We start from the raw sequence: 21,671 nt of genomic DNA, 5'->3' as shown, positions 1-21,671 counted from the left end.
TATTAAAGGAACGATAGAAGGGTTAATGGAGTCAGGGGTTTTAAGGGCGGCACCTGACAGTATGTGGAACACGCCCATCATGCCTGTTCCCAAACCGGGTAGAAAAGACTGGAGGATGGTACACGACCTCCGGGAGATTAACTTGGCTACCAAGACCATCGGGAGACCAGTCCCAGACCCATATGTAGCACTTAGGGCTCTGAGTCCGGAGCACGAATACTATACTGTCATTGATCTGGCAAACGCATTCTTCTGCTTGAAATTAGCTGAGGAATGCCAAGACTGGTTCACTTTCACTTACCAAGCACATCGGTACACATACACTAGATTACCTCAGGGTTATAAGGACAGTCCAGGACTGTTCAATCAGGCCCTTAGCGAAATCCTAATGAAATTAAAGCTCCCGGAAGATGTTACACTGATTCAGTATGTAGACGACCTACTATTAGCAGGGAAAACGCCACATGGGTGCCTGACAGGGCAGCCAAACAGGTTACTGGTTATCATGAACATATACAGGGGATGATTTTGAGGTCCCATAACAAAAAAAATGAATCTGAAACTAAGGAGACTTGTAGCAGATTGAATGACTACACAGATGAGTTTTGTGGAGGAAGAGTGCTGTACAACTGGCTCCCCGCTAACTGGGATGGTCGGTGTGCTCTAGTAACCCTTAATGCGCCAGTGCTGATTGTCAAAAGGCAGGAGGGAGACGAGGATTCCCTAGAATTGCGCCACACAGAGAGTTGGCTGTGGAGGAAAAGGAGGAGTGTTGGACTCTTGGGGCCGGGAGGAAGGAACCCTGATGGGGTATGGATTGATGCCATTGGCCAAGCCCGGAATATTCCGGACGAATTTAAATTAGCCGATGAGATTACAGCTGGGTTTGAAAGCTTTCCTGTTTTTAGTGCAATTTTTCCCATCACTGTAAATAAAGATGTTAATAGGATCAACCTTATTCACTATAATGTCCAGCGCCTTGCAAATTTGACCAGGGACGTTGTTGAGGCAATACATCAACAACTGTCAGAAACTTCCCTTATGACACTTCAGAATAGGATAGCGATTGATATGGTCCTGGCAGAGAAAGGTGGAGTGTGTGCTATGTTTGGAGATCTATGCTGCACTTCTATCTCTAATAACACAGGGCCAGATGGATCACTCACTAAGGGGTTAACGAAACTTAGGGCATTGGCGAAAGAATTAAAAGCCCAGTCTGGAGTCTCCAATCCTGTTTTATTCTGGTTACAGGGAGTGTTTGGGAGATGGAGCACATTGTTAGGACAACTTTTGCTGGGTTTGTTCATTTCTGTATCAATTTTTATCACTTGTGGCTGTTGTTGTATTCCATGCATTCGAACGCTGGTCACGAGGACCATAGAGAAAGCCTTTGCTGACCGTGATGAACTGCCTCCGAAATATCAAGCTGTGCAGGCTGTGGAGCAAGACTATCTCACATTACAGGAGACGGAGAAAGTTGCTGAGATCGATCTGGAGTCTGAAGGGGAATGTGATGGGAAGGAGGGATTGTGAATTAGATTGTTACACATATAATTTTAACCTTGCTTGTAACCTAAATATTATAACCTTGATTGTAGAACAAATATTATAACATTGATTGTAACACAAACATTATTAATCAGATTGTAGAACAAGTATTATGAATTAGATTGTAGACCATATGTTAACTTGGGAATTTACTAATGTACGGGGGGTTAGCTAGTTTTTTGCTTGGGGGCAAATGGGATGAAACTTGTAAACAGGCAATGGGATCGGGGTGACGGATGGGGGGTGTACGCAAAGGAGGTTTGGGGGAGCCCTCGCCCACCAGCCGAACTACCCTGTGAACAGAACCCGTATAGAGCTTGGCAATAATAGGCGAACTAATGTAACGCGGTGGTAGCATAGTCAGGGCGAGATTGTCCTCTAAAGAGGACAAAGGAGGGATTGTAAGGTAAAACATCATGAGATGGGAATGTGTAGGGAGTTACCCTGTACAGGGCAGTAACAAGAAGGGGAGGTGTCCTTGTACTCCTGTTAGGTAAAACATCATGAGATGGGAATGTACGGGGCAGTAACAAGATGTGAATGCATCCTTGTACTTACAAGATAAGAGAGACATTGATGGATTGAGAGGCAGGAAGCTAGCAGGGAAAGGATAGCAACAGTTTTAGTCATTGGACAAGTAATGATATGATGATGTTCTAAGCACATATCCAAGGGTATAAAAAATCACCATTTTGCTGATAGCGGCAGAATGCATTCTCCGACTAACTTTGTTAGTCGCAAGTGTTACAATCCGGTAATAAAGAACAAAGAACCCTGATTTCGACTCAGCCTGGTGTTTGTCTCATTCATTCATGAACAAAGCAGACCTAACAAACTGCGCCACAAATATTAGATACTCGTGGCTTCGACATTGATCAAATGAATTATATCAAAATGTGTTAATTGTCGATGTGCAAATGCTGAACCTGGAGAACAACATATGGCAGATTTGCCACAAGACAGAACTTCACCTGATGAACCCCCATTTACATTCGTGGGAGCTGATTATTTTGGTCCTTTGCAAATAAAAGGAAGTGTTGAAAAACGATAGGGAACTATTTTTACTTGTTTGACTGAGAGCGATTCGCTTAATATAGATTTTTTATCAATGTTCTTCTATGTTTTATCACCAGGCATGGTCAAGTTGCATATGAACTATGAGATAGACAACAGACTCGCCAAGGCAAATAGCGCCTTTGGAAGACTACACAAAAGAGTCTGGAAAAACACCCAACTGAAAAACCTCACAAAGATAAGCGTATACAGAGCTGTTGTCATACCCACACTCCTGTTCGGCTCCGAATCATGGGTCCTCTACCGGCACCACCTACGGCTCCTAGAACGCTTCCACCAGCGTTGTCTCCGCTCCATCCTCAACATCCATTGGAGCGCTTTCATCCATAACGTCGAAGTACTCGAGATGGCAGAGGTCGACAGCATCGAGTCCACGCTGCTGAAGATCCAGCTGCGCTGGATGGGTCACGTCTCCAGAATGGAGGACCATCGCCTTCCCAAGATCGTGTTATATGGCGAGCTCTCCACTGGCCACCGTGACAGAGGTGCACCAAAGAAAAGGTACAAGGACTGCCTAAAGAAATCTCTTGGTGCCTGCCACATTGACCACCGCCAGTGGGCTGATAACGCCTCAAACCGTGCATCTTGGCGCCTCACAGTTTGGCGGGCAGCAACCTCCTTTGAAGAAGACCGCAGAGCCCACCTCACTGACAAAAGGCAAAGGAGGAAAAAACCCAACACCCAACCCAACCAACCAATTTTCCCCTGCAACCGCTGCGACCGTGTCTGCCTGTCCCGCATCGGACTTGTCAGCCACAAACGAGCCTGCAGCTGACGTGGACTTTTTACCCCCTCCATAAATCTTCGTCCGCGAAGCCAAGCCAAAGAAAGAGTAGACACACCTAAATTCCACCATGGGGCCAAGAGATGTCTTTTGTTGGTCGCAGACTGTCAGGAGACCTTGAAGATAATTAAAGCATTTGTTCAAAGAGATAAGATCTGAAGTAAACAACTTTTGGGTAATATAGGTCATGGTCCCACTGCTGAAGTTTGAGACTCTCCAAGAGGTGACAACATCTCTCAGCAAGAAGAAGAACTTCAAGATTCCAACCAACGTCCCGGTCCGGGGAGGTGGAGAAGCTGCTACCGGCGCCCAGACAACCTACTACAAGTGTGCGGTCGTTGCCTCGCTTCGGCAGTTGGGACCAGTCCAGGCGTTGATAAGTATAATTGGGAAGGGCTTGCATATTGTAGTGTGAATTCAGCTTTAGATTTAGTAATAAAGACTTGTATAAACTGAACTGCTCTCGGTGTGTGTGTGTCTATTTTCTTTCGGTAGCTGAAACACTGTGACCAATCTAAAACGAACAAAAATGAGAGGTATAAGTTTACTCAAGACATAGGTTTACCCATAGTTATTATGATGTCATACGTTGTAATGTCCGGGCGAACAGGGGGCTTGCTTTCAGTCTTTGAAGAACCGTGCAGGAGGTGTAAGCATCGAAATACTTTTCTTTGAATTCGTTGTCTTATCATCTTATATCGTTAGGTCTTTAAATATCATCGAATGCTTTGTTAATTCATCATTATAAAAATCTCAGTGCGAAGTTACGCAAATATTATACGTTTATGTTGACTAATTAAAGGCTACATAAAGCTGCAACTACGCATTTTGGTTTATTGGAGAGATAAGATTGTAATCGGGAAAATCGAAGCTTACATTTCTTAGAAGATGACATGTGGAAAGTGTCATCTACAGAGGACCCCAAATGCCGCTATGTACTGAGTTCCTACCTGTGTAGTGAAGGATGGGCCTAACCCCGCTACTGAGCCATGTCCCGTCCACACTACCTATCCTTCGTGGAAATATTTTTCCAAACACCTTTGACCACAAGGCCATCAGGCAGTGGTCAGCATGGAATGTCCTACAGAAACAGAGAGGAGGACTTTATGGATACTGGGGGGTGGCTCCCTGAGCAGGCTGTCCAGACCATCTGGTGGAATGCCTCATCACCAGTGTTCATTTATAAGCACCAGAACTTGACCTGGGCCTGCTAATGAGAGGAGCCCTCCCAATCAGATTCCTCCTGTACAACTGGAACATTACTCACAATGCAAGTTGTCCCCGAGGTGTCTGCGGTGGAGTGGGGACAGTCGCCCACCTCCTTGCCTCATGAGGACTTGCTGAATGTGGAGAAGGATGCGAGGGTCCTTGTCATGGTCCATCCCCAGAGGGTTCTGATTTACGGTCTGGTCCCAGGGACGCGCATGGATCCGGGCGCCCAGAGCTGCCAGAAGACCATCATCTTGGTGAAAGGCGCACTTTGGCCTGCCTGAAATTAGCACCCGGAGGTGTCAGTGAGGGGGGGAGGGGCGACTGGCACGTTCCGGGCTGCAGGAGTACGAGCTGAAGGTCGCACTGAGGCTTGGTGTAGCCAACACGAGGGCGCTGTGGGGAAGGACCGCAGTCTAGAGCAGGCATTCTCACCCTTTGTTTTGGGTATGAACCCCCTAGGGCTCTGCTCAAAGTTTATGGACCCCTTTCCCTGTGAAGGAATAGAGTTTTTTTTTCCTGTACTTCTACTGACTGCAAAAAAAATTATGTGAGGTGAAAACATGGCTTTTACTTAAATGTTCTGTAGAGCCCCCATTGAGAAAGGGTTGTCTGGAGTCCTTCTGGCACTGGGCATTGAAGGGCTGAGACTGAGAAGAAGCCCCACTAACAACAAAGGGGGAAATAGCGACAAGGAGCCTCAGGGGTGGTAATGTAGAGTGATGGAAATGTATGGATATAACATCAAGGATGCGAAAAGATGGCTTCCTTATTTTTGTAAATAATTTATGGTAGTTTATTTTGAGGAATAAATAGCTTGTGTCTTGCACTCGACCCCAGCATCTGCAAACTTTTTTTGTTTACCCATGAACGCCAAGAGTGCCTGTGACATGGAATCCCATGGAAAATGGCAGGATCCTTCCATCCACTTACCCAACCCTTCTTCTGGCAACACCTGCCCCACCTCCAGCACCTTTGCAGCCTCACTCCGTCCTCGTCAATTGCCTTGAAGCCCACTGGAAACCGGAGTGGAGGCAAACCCTCGGAAGGAGAATATTTTATCGTAGAAGTCACGGTGGAGAGAAGCACTGTTGAAATGGCAGTATCAAGCATTTCCTCTGAGAAACAGAAAAGGAAGATTGTGTGAGCATGTTGCAAACCACCCTGAGATTGAGAAATGATTAAGATGCAATTTTCAAGCTATGCAATCGATGCTGGGAAACAATTTCTTTCAAAAGGTTTACTTCCTGGAAAATAAAATGGGGATTATGTTATAGTAGACAAATTCAGAGGTGGTGGGGGGGAGAGAGAATTCAGTCCTACAGTTTAGCAGCAGCGGCTGGGACTGGAACAGGACAAGCTGGAAAGCTTGTGGAAAACCCCATTTTGAAGCCGGGTTGTGAGTTCTTAGTTCAGCCTGGTCAAAGCCCTTGTGGTCCATACAAGAGGAGCTGGCTGGCTGCATAATGCTTCACTCGAAATAAGGAAAACAGAAAAGGAACTCTGGTGACCTGAAAGAAAGAGGTTATCATCTGGAAAACCCTGATGGGGCAAGTTACTTCAGCAAGACACTGAAGTGGCTGATCGGAAGGAATCAGTTTGTGTTCAATGAGCAAAAACCGACAAGAACCTTTCTGAGCGGTAACCATTTCAAGCACCTAAAGCCTGGTGAAATTCATAAATGTTAAATTCTGTGCACAGTTTAAGAATTGCCTGCAACCAGTGAACTTGGAGGAGTGAGAAGTGAGATTGGACTGTGAACCAAAGAACTTTTCTGAACTGACACACACATTACATACATGTGCGCTGAGAATTAGAAGGGGGTTAAGTTAAGTTAATAGTAATAAGTTGAAGTTTGATCCTGTTTAAAGAACACTCAAAGTGACTTTTGTTTAAGTAACTATTTGTCTTGGTGAATTTCTATTGCTGCTGGGTTTTGGGGTCCTTTGGGCCCATAACATTAGCATGTTTATTCCTAATGGTGAGGGTCTATGTGTCTAGTAGTAGGATCATGTAGTACGTGGTGGATAGGGCGGAGGAGAATATGTTGGATGTGGAGGCTGGTGGGGTGGGAGGTGAGGACAAGAGGAATCCTGTCCTTGTTGTGCATGGGGGCAGGGCAGATGTGTAGGCAATGGAGGAGATGGGGATAAGTGCTGAGTTGATGGTGGTAGAGGGAAAGCTACATTGTTTGAAGAAGGAGGACATCTCTGATGATCTGGCATGGAAGTCCTCGTCCTGGGTGCAGATGCTATGGAGACTGAAGAATTAAGAGAATGGGAATAGAATCTTAACTGGGGACAAGGTGGGAAGAGGTGTAGTCGAGGTAGGTGTGGGAGTTGGAGGGTTCGAGAGTTGATCTCCCAAGATGGAGACAGAGAGATCGAAGAAAGGGAGAGTGTTGATAGAGATGGACCACGTGAATTTGAGATTGGGGTGGATGTTGGCAGCAAAGTGAATGAGCTCATTATGGGTGTATAAAGCAGCACCAAAATAGTCGTCGATGTAGCAAAGGAAGAATTGAAGGACCTTGCCTGTGTAGGCTTGTAGCTCCACGTAGCCAACAAAAAGGCAGGCATAGGTGGGGCCCATCCGGGTACTTAAGGCTAACCCTTTAACCTGGAGAAAGTGGAATGAGTCAAAGGAGAAGTTATTGAGGGTGAGGACAAGTTCTGCTGGCCGGAGGATGGTGGTGGTGGAGGTGGACTGGTTAGTTCTATTGTCTAGAAGGAAACAAAGGGCTTTGAGGCCTTCATTATGGGGAATAGAGGTGTATAGGGATTGGATGTCCGTGAGGCGATCATATTCAGGGAACTGGAAGTTGTTAAAGTGATGGAGGTTGTGTGAAGTGTCCCGGATGTAGGTGGGGAGGGACTGGACCGGGGAGACAAAACAGAGTCAAGGTGAGGGGAGACCAATTCGGTGGGACAGGAGCACATGGACACAGTGGGTCTGCTGGGATAAAAGGGTTCGTGGATCCTGGGGAGAAGGTAGCAATGGGCAGTTCCGGGTTGGGAACTCTATGGTTGGAGGTTGTACTAGGGAGGTGAATGGAAGTGATGGGAGGGGTAAGTAAGAGGTGGTGTCTGACCACAACAGCACCACCCTTTGCAGGGTGCGCGTTTAGAAGTGAGGTTCGGATTGGTGTGGAGAGAGTGGGGGGGGGGGGGAGTGTGTGAGAGTGGAATGGAGTGAAGTCGATAGCATTGATGTCACAGCGGCAGTTGGAAATAGAAAGGTCCAGAGCAGGCAGCAGAAAGAACGGGGTGTCCTGGAGGAGGAAGGCGTTTTAAAGCTGGAGAAGGGATCTGAAAAGTGGGGGGGGGGGGGGGGGGGTGGGAGGAGAATTGTGGTTGTGGAAGCAGGTATTGAGACGGAGTCAACGGAAGAAGAGTTGGGCATGGCAGTGGGCGAGGAAGGCGCTGAGGAGTGGGCGAAGAAGGCGCTGAGGAGTGGGCGAGGAAGGCGCTGAGGAGTGGGCGAAGAAGGCGCTGAGGAGTGGGCGAGGAAGGCGCTGAGGAGTGGGCGAAGAAGGCGCTGAGGAGTGGGCGAAGAAGGCGCTGAGGGGTGGGCGAGGAAGGCGCTGAGGAGTGGGCGAAGAACACGCTGAGGAGTGGGCGAAGAACACGCTGAGGAGTGGGCGAAGGGGGGCAAAGGGGAGGTCTCTGCTGAGGACAGGGTGTTGAGCTATTCTCTGCTTGGCTGTTGACCCATGAAGGGGGAGGGTTCTGTCACCCACAGGGGAAGGTCTTAGAGAGCGGTGTGTCAACCCTCTGTCACACACACACACTGAAGTCTGCTGCCTTCACTGCTCCGCTGAAACATGGGGACCTCGTTGACTTTTCTCGTCGTGTGGCTGGGCGCGGCGGTCGCCAGTCCTTCCCCCCGGCTCAAGCTCGACCTGAGCGGTGAGTGGGTCCGGATCCTGAGGGGTGGGCAACGGGAGGGGCTCCGCTCATTGCCGGAGACGGGATCCCGGGGACGGGAGCGGGTCTGTTCATCCCGGGGCGCCGGGATGCGAGCGGGACTGGGGTGGGGGGGGGTCCCGTGGTCATGGGTGAGAGCAGTACTTGGGGGGGGGTCCCGTGGTCATGGGTAAGAGCAGTACTGGGGGGGGTCCCGTGGTCATGGATGAGAGCAGTACTTGGGGGGGGTCCCGTGGTCATGGGTAAGAGCAGTACTGGGGGGGGGTCCCATGGTCATGGATGAGAGCAGTACTTGGGGGGGGGGTCCCGTGGTCATGGGTAAGAGCAGTACTGGGGGGGGTCCCGTGGTCATGGATGAGAGCAGTACTTGGGGGAGGGTCCCGTGGTCATGGATGAGAGCAGTACTGGGGGGGGGGTCCCGTGGTTATGGATGAGAGCAGGACTAGGGGGGGTCCTGTGGTCATGGATGAGAGCAGTACTGGGGGGGGGTCCTGTGGCCATGGATGAGAGCAGTACTTGGGGGGGGTCCCGTGGTCATGGGTAAGAGCAGTACTGGGGTGGGTCCCATGGTCATGGATGAGAGCAGTACTTGGGGGGGGGGGTCCCGTGGTCATGGGTAAGAGCAGTACTGGGGGGGGTCCCATGGTCATGGATGAGAGCAGTACTTGGGGGAGGGTCCCGTGGTCATGGATAAGAGCAGTACTTGGGGGGTGGTCCCGTGGTCATGGGTAAGAGCAGTACTTGGGGGGGGGGTCCCATGGTCATGGATGAGAGCAGTACTGGGGGGGTCCTGTGGTCATGGGTAAGAGCAGTACTTGGGGGGGGGGTCCCATGGTCATGGATGAGAGCAGTACTGGGGGGGGTCCTGTGGTCATGGATAAGAGCAGTACTTGGGGGGTGGTCCCGTGGTCATGGGTAAGAGCAGTACTTGGGGGGGGGTCCCGTGGTTATGGATGAGAGCAGGACTGGGGGGGTCCTGTGGTCATGGATGAGAGCAGTACTGGGGGGGTCCTGTGGCCATGGATGAGAGCAGTACTAGGGGGGGTCCTGTGGTCATGGATAAGAGCAGTACTTGGGGGGGGTCCCATGGTCATGGATGAGAGCAGTACTGGGGGGGTCCCGTGGTCATGGGTAAGAGCAGTACTTGGGGAGGGGTCCCGTGGTCATGGATGAGAGCAGGTCTGTTCATCCCTGGGCATCAGGATAAGAGCGGTACTGGAGGTGGGGGGGGGGGGTTCTCGTGGTCATGGATGGGAGCGGGTCTGGGGGGGACATGAGTGGGTCCCCGGGATGAGAGAAGGTCTGAGTGAGGTAACACAATCCAGGGTCGCTGTCTGGTGGAGCTCGGATAACCTTGAAAGCTTTAAAGATCTCTATATCCGTCTTTTGTTACCTCTTTCTGGAACTGCATCTGCCAATAAACCTTTCTGTCCTTAAGTATTTCAATATCTCATGAGCATTTTAATGTCTAAATTCACTTAATTGATATCAGTATATACATAGTAAAAACATAAAACTCAGTAGGTCAAACTGTCCTTTATGTAGCAATGATAAAGATACATAAGCGACGTTTTGGGCTTGGTTCCTTCATACATTGATTAAGGGCTCAAGCCCAAAAGGTCAATTATGGATCGTTGCAACATGAAGGATACTTTTTGGACCTGCCGAGTTTCTCCAGCCTTGTGATTTCAGTTCACTCGTGAGTCTGTGGTCTTTCGTGTTTTCTTTGGTCTGAAGGTACTTCTGTGGATCTAATCTCTGTCAATTTCAAGGATAGAGACTTGAGAGATGCCAAATGTTGGGAGGGGAGTGTAAATCCCCTTCCACAATGCCAGTTGAAACGTGGGTTGAACCTGGCAATTTACCTGGAATTTAGCGGTTCACCTGCCAGTGTGAATGCTCCAAACCTGGTGGGGTGGGGAAACAAAACTGATATAACCCAGCAGGTTGTAGCAGAGCCGAGCCATGTCGACTCGGCTCCGACGTGATAGTTCTGCGATAAAGGGTCCCACTGCTACTGACAGGGCCGGGGGGTGGGGGGGGCAACTTTTCCCTCTGCCTCCAGTGATTGCCGCCAGCAACACTGAGCTCCTCCAGCAAGGTACAGATACATTGCGTGCATTGAAGGCAGAGATTGATAGGTTCTTGATTAGCCAGGGCATCAAAGGTGATGGCTGGGGAATGAGAGAATGAATCCAAACGCAGAAAATCAGGAGGAACTGGGCGCCCCACAGGAGGTAAAGATTTATTACTGTTGTTTTTGAACCCGAGTCCTTCTTCAAGGTGCCAGCAAAACTGATCCCCGCTGCCATCAGATTCCTGAATAATTAAGACTCTGCATTGATTTATATTAAATTTTATAATTTTGTAAGATGATTATAATGTGAATGTTTGCCCTGTGATGCTACCGCAAAACCCCGAATTTCCTGACAATGAACCCTGGTTCTGAAAATCAGGCAGGTGCCTGAATACAGACTGAGGAGAGAAAGGGAGAGGAGATCAGGCCAAAAGACAAAAGGCATTAACTGGATATGTTAAGAAGAACTGTGAAAAATGATGTTAAAGGAGACCAAGGGAAAAGAGAGTGGGGGGGGGGTGGAGGACAAAAGATGGGGAATGAGATGACTGAGTAGCCTATTTCTGCCCCCCTGAGGTTGGGGGGGGGGGGGGGGAAGAGAATGGGCCCGAGGTGTGATGGAAATTTCAGTGCCTTTCCCAGGCAGCAATGTTGCTGGGAGGGGAGGGAAGTTTCCATTATTTTTTGGAGCTGCCTTCACTTCCTGCTGTCGTTCATTTTGATCTTGAGCAGAGTGGCTCCTGAACCGTGCTGTGATGGTGCGCCTTTGATGGTGCACCAGTAGAAATTGTTGGATATCTTTTTCCCTGGAACAGAGGGCAGTAACCTTGTACAGAAGTTTATAAAGCTAAGGAGGGCATAGTTTCTCACCACCCCCACCCCCAAACCAGGTACTGGAATCTAAAACCAAACAGCATAGAATCTGAATTTATTGTCACAAACAAGTCAAGAAATTCAGTGTTTTGCAACGTACGGCAAACATTCATATTATATAACCATCTTACAACAATAAATTTAAAAAAAACTAAAAAATTGGATGTGTCTTCGGTTCATTAATCGTTCAGGAATCTGATGGCAGCGGGGGAGAAGCTGTCCTTGTGCCGCTGAGTGCTCGTCTTTAGGCTCCTGGACTTTTTCCCGATGGTAGCAGAGTGAAGAGGCCCTGGCCTGAGTAGTGAGGGATAGAGGGGGGGTGGGATCCTTGAGGATAGAGGCTGCTTTCTTCAGACACCGCCTCTTGTAGATGGAGTACTGACATCCTTTCTTCGCGATGCCATTAGTGTGTTGGGTCCAGAAAAGATCCTCTGCTATAGTGATTCCCACGATCTTAAATTTGTTCACCCTCTCCACCTCTGATCCCCCATTGATCAATGGATTGTATCAATCTGGGTTTTCCTTCCTGAAGTCAACAATCAGCTTGGTTTTTGGTGGTTGTTGTTGGCGTGCCGTTGGGCCAAGTTTTCAATCTCCCCCCTGTATCTGACTCATCCCCTTCCTTTATACAATTTGTCGACAATGTTATTTATTGCACTAAGGACGCAGCCGGTACTGATAGAGATTGTGGAGGAGATGTTTTTACCAATCCTCACTGATTGTGAACTGGAGGTGAGGAAATCCATGATCCAATTACACAGTGGGGTGTTGAATCCCATGTCTTGATGTTTACTGATCAGTTTTGTGGGGATGATGGTATTGAATGCTGACCTATAGTTGATAAAGAGAATCTTGATATATGTGTCTTTGCTGACCTGATGTTCCAAGGCTTTGTATAGAGCCAATGAGATGGCATCTGCCGTAGACCTGTTGTTAAGGCAGGCAAATTGGAATAGATCCATGTCACCGCCCAGACTGAAACTGATCTGCTTCAACACCAGCCTTTCAAAACACATCATCGCTGCTGATGTGAGTACACTGGTTGATATTCATCCAGGCAGGTTACCACACTCTTCTTGCGAACAGGTGCAATTGAGGCCTGCTTGAAACAATTGGGTAACATGCCCTGCCGGAGTGAGATATTGAAGATATCCGTGAACATGTTGGCAAGTTGGTCAGCCCGGGTACTGTGCTTTCCTTGGATTCCCTCCTCAAGGCAGCCTTCATGCCATCTTCGGATATGGACAGCAGAGGGGACGCGGGAATGCGCACCCTTGCTCTGGTGGTCAAGTCGGGTGTAGAAGGCATTGAGTTCATCTGGGAGTGAAGCTTTGCTGCCTCCTGCAGCACTGGATTTGGTTTTGTAGTCATTTTTAGGCCCTGCCACAGACAGCTGTTATCTCCATTCTTGAGTGGAATCTCCATTTTGTGCGGGAAATGGCTTTTCATAGGTTGTATGGGGTGCGCACCTTGGTCCGTTCTGTCGGCTTGTCAGTGATGAATGAAGACAAAATCTTTTGGAGTTGGAGTGCAGGGTTTAGATCTGTAACTAAGTTTAACAGTGACTGAAAGTGAGAGATGGGTAGTGAAAGAAGCAAGTAGAACTAATTGGACCTATGACTGAGACCCATGGGTGATCATTTCTCCTTTTTGGTTTCTCTTTAAAGGCATTCAGTCTGAAAAATAGATGTGACTCTTTGTTTACTATTTTCTGGTTTCACTGGCAAAAAAAAGAGCTTCAGGCCTTCCTCAAAGTACGAGTGCAAAAGGGTGGGGATAAGGCAGGAATGAGGATGGAGGCTGTGAGAGTACAGATTCTATCACCAATGTGTATATGTACAGATAGTCGTGTAGGATGACTATGATAGGCTGAGAGCGTAGCCACACCTACTGGCAGGTCTTAAAGGTCATTCTGGACTGGTCGACCTACATGTGATATGCTCCAGTCTTTTAGTGAGCATATTCTACAGCTGGAATGCCTCTACATCGACCCACAGTCAGCTACAGCCTTGGTTTGGATCAACAAGTCTTTGGTTCTTTCAACGCGCTCTACAATTTTATTAACTAAAAAGTTTTGAAGGGATGGAGCGTATGCTACGGCTGGAATGCCTTGGCATCGACCCACAGTCAGCTACAGCCTTGGTTTGGATCAACAAGTCTTTGGTTCTTTCAACGCGCTCTACAATTTTATTAACTAAAAAGTTTTGAAGGGATGGAGCGTATGCTACGGCTGGAACGCCTTGGCATCGACCCACAGTCAGCTACAGCCTTGGTTTGGATCAACGCCTTTGTTTCTTTCGACGCGCTCTACAGAGGCAAAGGGATATAAAGATTGGATATAAGGATGGCAGGAGAGAGGAAAGGCGAGAATTGATTGGGGACTGTGGTGGAACATGGTACTGAGAGCATATCTGGGCATGTCCTCACTGGGCTGGGTGGGCCGGCCCGCCTTCCGTACCTGTGGCCCCTCCCCATAAGATCCCCGAATCAATGCCGAGAGCCCAAGTCTTCTCCCTCATACCTGCCCTGGACATGAGCCAGCAGTACCTTTTCGGATTAATAAAGCCTTTGACTGTTTGCTTTGTGCCTGTGGGTGGTCATTGATCGTGCTACGGGAGAGGGGCTGTTTTTTGACTTTGTGAAAGGAGGGGGGTGAGAGAGAGAGAGAGAGACAGAGACAGAGACAGAGAAAGATGGTGTGTCTGGGGGGGGTTCTAACTGAAACCAGAGAATTCAATGTTAATGTCATCCGGTTAGAGTCGGAATATGGGATGCTGTTCCTCTAATTTGTGGGTGGTCACAGGCAGGTGGTATATGGTGTCAAGTTTGTGTTTAGGTACTCTCATTCAGGCGGGGGGGGGGGGGGGGGGGGGAGTATTCAGAATCAGAATTTATTGTCTCAAAATTTGGTGTTTTGTGACAGCATCACAGGGCAAACATTCATATTATAACCATCTTATGACATTACTATATATAAAAAAAAAATTGTGCACAAAAAGTAAGGCAGTGTCTTTGGTTCATTGATTATTCAGGAATCTGATGGCAGAGGGGAAGAAGCTGTCCTTGTGCTGCTGAGTGCTCGTCTTTAGGCTCCTGTACTTCTTCCCCGATGGTAGCAGAGTGAAGGAGGCGTGGTCTGGGTGGAGGGGGGTCTTTGAGAAAAGAGGCTGCTTTTTTAAGACACCACCTCATGTAGATGACCTCGATGGAGTGAAGTCTGGTGCCTGTGATGTTGCAGGCCAAGTTAACAACCCTCTGGAGTTTATTCTTGTCCTGAGAGTTGGCGCCTCCGTACCGGGCAGCGATGCAACCTGCCAGAATGCTCTGCTCAGTACACCCGTTGAAATTTACAAGAGTTAAGTACCGAATCTCCTCAGACACCTCACAAAGTGTAGCCGCTGACGAGCCTTCTTTGTGATTGCGTCAACGCGGAGGCTCCAGGGCAGATCCTCGAAGATGTTGACACCCAGGATTTGAAGTTCTTGATCCCCTCCACTACTGAGGCCTCGCTGAGGTCCGGGTCGTGTTCCCCTGACTTCTTCCTGAAGTCCGCAATCGTCTCCTTGGTTTTGCTGATGTTGAGCACACAATTGTGGGTGTGACACCAGTCAACAAGCTGATCTATCTCCCTCCTGTCCGCTTCCTCCTTGCCATCTGTGGTTTTGCTGATAAACGTGGTTAATTATAGGAAGATTCTTGTTTCACCCTCTGAATAAATGTCATATGACGTACATCAAAGCACTAAATACGCTGCAATTTTGGTTTACCTTGGTTACAGCTAGTGAGGAAAATTCAAAATAAATAATAGCATTTTGCAAGGTTATTATGAAAGGGCTATAATTGAATTTGCAGCACAGAGATTTTCTGGGTATTGATCTGTCTCTGCAAGTAGCAAAGACAGTATGTGATATGAAAGTGGTGCAGTGCCAGAATCACTAAATCAATCTTGAATCATCAATTAGTTCATTGGTGCTCTCTCTATCATTTCATTAACGTGTCCTTAGAGGACAGACCTGCATCCTCCTGTCTTCAGAATGTCTACAGACCATTTAACGGAGAGAAATCAGAATTTGTAGTCATGAACATGTCTCGAAATTCGTTGTTTTGTGGCTGCGTCTCTGGCGCAAATATTGATATAGATAGAATAATGTTGAAAAAAAAATTAATGTGGGTGTAACCATATAATCATATAACCATATACAGCTCAGAACAGGCCAGTTTGGCCCTACTAGTCCATGCCGGAACAAATCCCCACCCTCCTAGTCCCACTGACCAGCACCTGGTCCATACCCCTCCAATCCTCTCCCCTCCATGTAATTATCCAGTCTTTCCTTAAATGTAAATAACATCCCTGCTTCAACCACCTCCGCCGGAAGCCCATTCCACATCCCAACCACCCTTTGCGTGAAGAAATTTCCACTCATGTTCCCCTTATAATTTTCCCCTTTCAATCTCAAACCATGGCCTCCAGTTTGAATATCCCCCACTCTTAATTGAAAAAGCCAATTCACGTTGACTCTCTCTGTCCCTTTTAAAATCTTGAACACCTCCATGAAATCCCCCCTCAATCTTCTACGCTCCAGAGAAAAAAGCCCCAGGCTGCTCAACCTTTCTCTGTAACTCAAATCCTGACATCCTGTCAACATTCTCGTGAACCTTCTCTGCACTCTCTCTATTTTGTTTATATCCTTCCTATAATTTGGTGACCAAAACTGTACACAGTACTCCAAATTTGGCCTCACCAATGCTTTGTACAATTTCATCATAACATCCCAACTCTTGAATTCAATACTCCGATTTATGAAGGCCAACATCCCAAATGCCTTCTTCACCACTCTGTCTACCTGAGTATCAACTTTGAGGGTACTATTTACCATAACTCCTAAATCCCTTTGTTGCTCTGCACTCCTCAATTGTCTACCATTCAATGTATATGACCTATTTAGGTTTACCTTTCCAAAATGCAACACTTCACACTTATCTGTATTAAATTCCATCAGCCATTTCTCAGCCCACTCCTCTAGCTTTCCTATATCTCTTTTTAAGCTACGGTAATCTTCCTCACTGTCCACAATACCACCAATCTTGGTATCATCTGTAAACTTACTTATCCAATTCACCACCCCTTCTTCCAGATCGTTAATATATATAACAAACAATAGTGGACCCAGGACCGATCCCTGAGGAACTCCACTAGTCACCGGCCTCCAATTTGACAAACAATTTTCTACCACTACTCTCTGACACCTCCCATCCAACCATTGCTGAATCCATTTCACTACCTCCTTATTTATACCTAATGCCTCCACCTTTTTACCTAACCTCCTGTGGGGAACTTTGTCAAAAGCTTTACTAAAGTCTAAATAGACAACTTCCACAGCCTTCCTTTCATCAATCTTTTTTGTAACCCCCTCGAAAAACTCTATAAGGTTTGTTAAGCATGATCTACCCCTGACAAAACCATGCTGACTACTACCTATCAATCCCTGTTCATCCAAATATTTGTAAATGACATCCTTCAGAACACTTTCCATCAATTTACCCACCACAGACGTCAGAATGACAGGTCTATAATTTCTTGGCTTACATTTGGACCCTCTCTTAAACAGCGAGCCGCCCTCCAATCCTCTGGCACTACCCCCGTGACCAGTGACATCCTAAATATCTCTGTTAATGGCCCCACTATCTGTCCACTAGCCTCCCTGAGTATCCTTGGGAATACTTTGTCCGGACCTGGAGATTTGTCCACCTTTATCTTTTTTAACATTGCCATCCTCCTCGGTTATCCTTGTATAATTCATGACCTCCCCACTATTTTTCTTTACTTCAACTGGTACAATATTTTTTTCCCTAGTGAATACCGAGGAAAAGAAATCATTTAAAATTTCCCCCATCTCCTCTGACTTCTCACTCAGCCTACCCTCACTATCTACAAGGGGTCCAATTCTATCTCTCACTAATCTTTTACTTTTAATGTACCTATAGAAACCCTTTGGATTTATTTTTACTCTGCTTGCCAAAGCCTCTTTGTGTCTCTTTTTGGCCTTTCTAATTTCTTTCTTAAGATTTTTTCTACACTCCTTGTAGTCCTCCTTCAATTTTTCATCACCCTGCTGTTTATACCTCTTGTACACCTCCCTCTTTCTCCTAACCAAATTTCTAATATTCCTTGAAAACCAAGGCTCCCTATGACTTCCAGCCTTTCCTTTGATCCTCACTGGGACAAATCTACTCTGTTCTCTCAAAATTTCTTCTTTGAATATTCTCCATTTTTCATTTATATCCTTTCCTGAAAAAATCATGTTCCACTCAATACTCCCCAAAGCCATTCTCATTCCTTCGAACTGTAGTTCATTGTCTGTTCAGAAATCTGATGACGGAAGGGGAGAAGCTATTTTTGTACTGTTGGGTACTCTGTTCAGCCTCCTGCACTTCCTTCCTGACAGTGGCAGTGTGAAGCGAGCGTGGGCTGGACGGAAGCGGGGGTGGCCTTGAGGTTAGAGGCTGCTTTCTTAAGACCCCACCTCCAGAAGGAGCCCTCGATGGAGTGAAGGCTGCGAATAATTATAAGGCAACTCTTCCCTGCTTTGAATATTTCTCAATCTCAAAACATGTTACCTTCCAAGAGAAATGTTATTATTCAAAGAAAAATTGTTTTATAAAATTCTGAATTTGGTTGGAAGAAAGAAGTTAAAATTTAAAGAAAGTCTGTTAGAACATTCTGAAAGCCTCTATGAGAACGTTTCGGAAATTGTACAGTTAGAGCATGTCTGTCTGACTTCGGGCACCTGTAACCTTGAAAGAGATAAAAGCTCTTTGAGTTGCAGAGGGAAAGAACATATTCAGTGTTCCATAAACATAGATATCAATGCCAGTTTGTCAATACTTAAAGGGGCCGTGCAAAATGTTTACAGTTCCAAGAAGAGGCCAAGTAAACAGGCTGCAGTGTGAAGAACTCAAGGTGGAGAAGAAGTCTCGTCGGGCTAAGGACCTCGAGCAAGCAGCTCTTCTCACAGACCTGTCTGATCGTGAGTTGAGCCAGCAAGGCGGATGGATCAGGCTTGGTGGAAGGTTGGAGTCAGCGACCAGAGAAGAAGTGGCTTCAACTACCAAGCAGAAAGAAGACTCCATTAAGGCACTGCAGGCACCACAGTGGCTGGTTTAGAGGTTGGTGGGACTGGGAACGGATGAATTGATGTTGCAAAACCCCACTGGTGGTGTCCCGAGCTAAATGCTGAAGATAGAGACTCACAGCTGTATTTGAATGTTCAGATGTGAATTCTGCTTATAGTATTTCCAGGGTTATGAGCGCAGGAAGATCTTCAAAGTCTTCAAAGACAGTACAGCTTTGCAAGCTTCAAGCATATCGACCATGCATGCTAAGGTGCAAGCAGACTTGGCTACTACCTGTGCACAACGCGAGTTGTTTGTGAAAAAAAAAACATGCTTTAGAAGAAATGAAGATTCAGCAAGGAGAATGAAAAAGATTACCGAATAGAGAAAAGGAAAGACTAGAACTTGAGAAACCACGTGTGATGAAGGTGGCCAAAGTAAAAGCATTAGGCCAGGCTTCTGCAAGATCTATCACTTAGCCTGAGGTACCCAAGGAGCCACGAGCAGGTCAATGGGTACCACAGCATCAAGAAACGAGTGTACTTGAGCAAGGAGCCACGGAAGCCGCTGCGAGTGCTTGAATGTCAATGAGTGACCCTGTGGAAAGATCTGGCAACGTTCTATCTTTTCCGTGCGCACAATTTATGAATCTTCCTGAAGGAGGAGCATTTCAACCAGGTTCAACCATGCGAGTTGATCATATTCAACAACTGACGTCTCAACCACGTGTTGCTGAAGAGCCTGCGATAAGTTCAGGATCTCCACCAACACCATCACTTACCTACCAAGGAACCCCATCAATCCCATTATTTTCATATCAAGGTCCAACACCAATGGCACCTGTGACAGAGTATTTAGAGGTGGTTTGGGAGGAATTGTTAGAGCAGCTTGCACACACATGGAATATTTGCAGGAAGTTTGCAGAATGCTTTTTGCAGGAGGCAACAAAGTATCGACAGGAGGTTGCCTGGGAGAGCACGTGATCTTTGCAGGTAGAGAGGAGAAGAGTTTTGCTCTCAGAGAGGGCGTGAAACAGAGAGAGAGGAGACAGAAATCAGTTCCAGAAGAACAAACTGGCAAACTTTGGAAGGCTGCCTGGTCAAAGGAGGAGACTGGCGGTCTGAAAGGTGACCTGAAAGAAAGAGGATCATCTGGAGAACCCTAAAGGGGGCAAGTTTCGTCAGCAAGACTGATTGAGAAGGAATCAGGTGCGGATGTCCTGGAAAAGGAATCTCTCTCTGAAAACCAGCAAGAACCCTCCTGAGTGGTAACCATTTGCCTAGTAAACTATGTTAATGTCAACTTCTGTGCACAGTACAAGAATTTCCTGCAACCCGTGAGATTGGACTGTGATCCAAAGAATTTTTCTAATCTTAAATGTACATTACACACACCTGCACTTTGCATTAGAGGGGGGATTAAGTAGGTTAAGTAATAAGTTAAAATTCGATTCTATTTTCTTGTTCAAATATAATGGAAAACTACTTTTGTTTAAGTAACCCTGTGTGGCGGTGCATATCTATTGGTGCTGGTTTTTGGGGTCCTCTGGACTCCGTAACACACCAGTTAATTCAGTCAACTCCATTGACAACAAGGCGATCAGTTGCAGGCCATGATTGACAAAACCATATTGTATCACTCAGAGCGAAATTTCTGCTATGTTAGCGCAGAAGCAAGGTCCACGTAGTTTACGTAAGAAGGAAATTTCATTTTTTAATGGAGATCCATTGCAATATCTGACATTCATGAATTCCTTTGAACAAAGTAATACTAAAAGCGCCAAAGGTCATCTGTATTACCTGGAGCAGTATATTGGAGGACCGGTGAAGGAATTAGTCAAAAGTTGCCAATATATGGATCCAGACCAAGGTTTCAAAAGGGCAAAAGAATTATTGCTTTATCATTATGTTGATGAGCATAAAATCACGAGGGACACATGGACAAGATTCTTTCTTGGCTGGCAATAAAATCAAAGGATGCAAAGGCTTTACAAGCAGATGCACTCCTTCTGAGAGGATGTTGTAATGCAATGGGAAGTCAAGTATATTTGCAAGAGCTGAATGACAATTATTGTCAATAAGTTGACAGACTTATGGGGAACCAAAGTTGCAGAGCTTAAGATGATTCCCAGAAGGGACGCTACCTTTGAGGATGTTGCACAATTTTTGGAATGGCATACACCATACCAGCATTTGGAAATATTAAGGATACTTCAATAGTTCCTAAAGATGTAAAGAAGTCTAAATCATCGTCTGAACAGAAACCAAAGAGAAGTGCTTTTGTTACTGCTGTGTCGGATGCAAGCACAAGAAAGAACAAGGAAACAATAGTAAAGGAAGATCAGACTGTTCAGGCAATCTCTTTGTGTTGCAAAGAACAACAATGTTCACGATTGGAGAAAAGAAAATCTGATGATGAGAAATCAACCTTTTTTAAAGAAGAATTGACTATGTTTCGGTTGCTTGTGCAAAGGACACATCAGCAAAACTTGTAAAAAGTGACTTAGTTGCGATATATGCCATTTAAAGCATCCCAAGTTCCTGCATGCTCAATGAAGTTGAGAAGGATGTCAAACAATCTGAATCCAAGACTAAAGACACAGTCAAAGAGCATGCTTCAGCTTTGGTGTTATTGGAGACCAGTGACAAAGCTCTCTCGATAGTTCCCATACAAGTTAAAGCTAAAAAAAGGAAGCTTCATACTGAAGACCTATGCAATTCTTGATCCAGGAAGTACCGCATCATTTTGTATTGTTGAATTAATGAATAAACTTAATCTCCATGGTAAAAGATCACAGATCTTGTTGAAGACAATGAATGATGAAAGGAGTATTGAAACTAATATAGTTTACAGATTGCCAAATTGGATAGCAATGAATTTTGCGATCTTCCAAGTGTATGTATTCAGAAGACCATGCCTGTGAATAGTCCATCTCAGGATGATGTCAAACAGTGGCCTCACATAAAAGACGTTTGCTTACCCAAGATTGATGCTAAAATCGAGATGCTAATCGGATTAGAGGTGCCAAAGGCTCTCGAACCTCTCGAAGTAATAAGGAGTCGAAATG

The 21,671-nt window shown here is 46.4% G+C and overlaps 1 protein-coding gene across 2 annotated transcripts in view; it reads left to right on the top strand.

Annotated features, from left to right (window-relative positions):
* The first annotated feature begins 8,287 nt into the window (after positions 1 to 8,287).
* The window catches only part of sema7a (semaphorin 7A (JohnMiltonHagen blood group)), a 49,879-nt gene continuing 36,495 nt past the window's right edge, over positions 8,288 to 21,671 (top strand). Inside the window, exon 1 of one of the 2 annotated variants that reach the window (XM_069902723.1) lies at positions 8,288 to 8,523. In XM_069902723.1, coding sequence (XP_069758824.1) covers positions 8,439 to 8,523 — 85 coding nt within the window. In that variant the 5' untranslated portion in view covers positions 8,288 to 8,438. The remainder of the gene's footprint in view (positions 8,524 to 21,671) is intronic. The other variant, XM_069902721.1, reaches the window with a different exon arrangement.

This window comes from Narcine bancroftii, chromosome 11, assembly GCF_036971445.1.
Source record: "Narcine bancroftii isolate sNarBan1 chromosome 11, sNarBan1.hap1, whole genome shotgun sequence".
Lineage (NCBI taxonomy): Eukaryota > Metazoa > Chordata > Chondrichthyes > Torpediniformes > Narcinidae > Narcine > Narcine bancroftii.
Note: the sequence above shows the minus strand (reverse complement) of the source record. Positions and strands in the feature narration are given on the sequence as shown.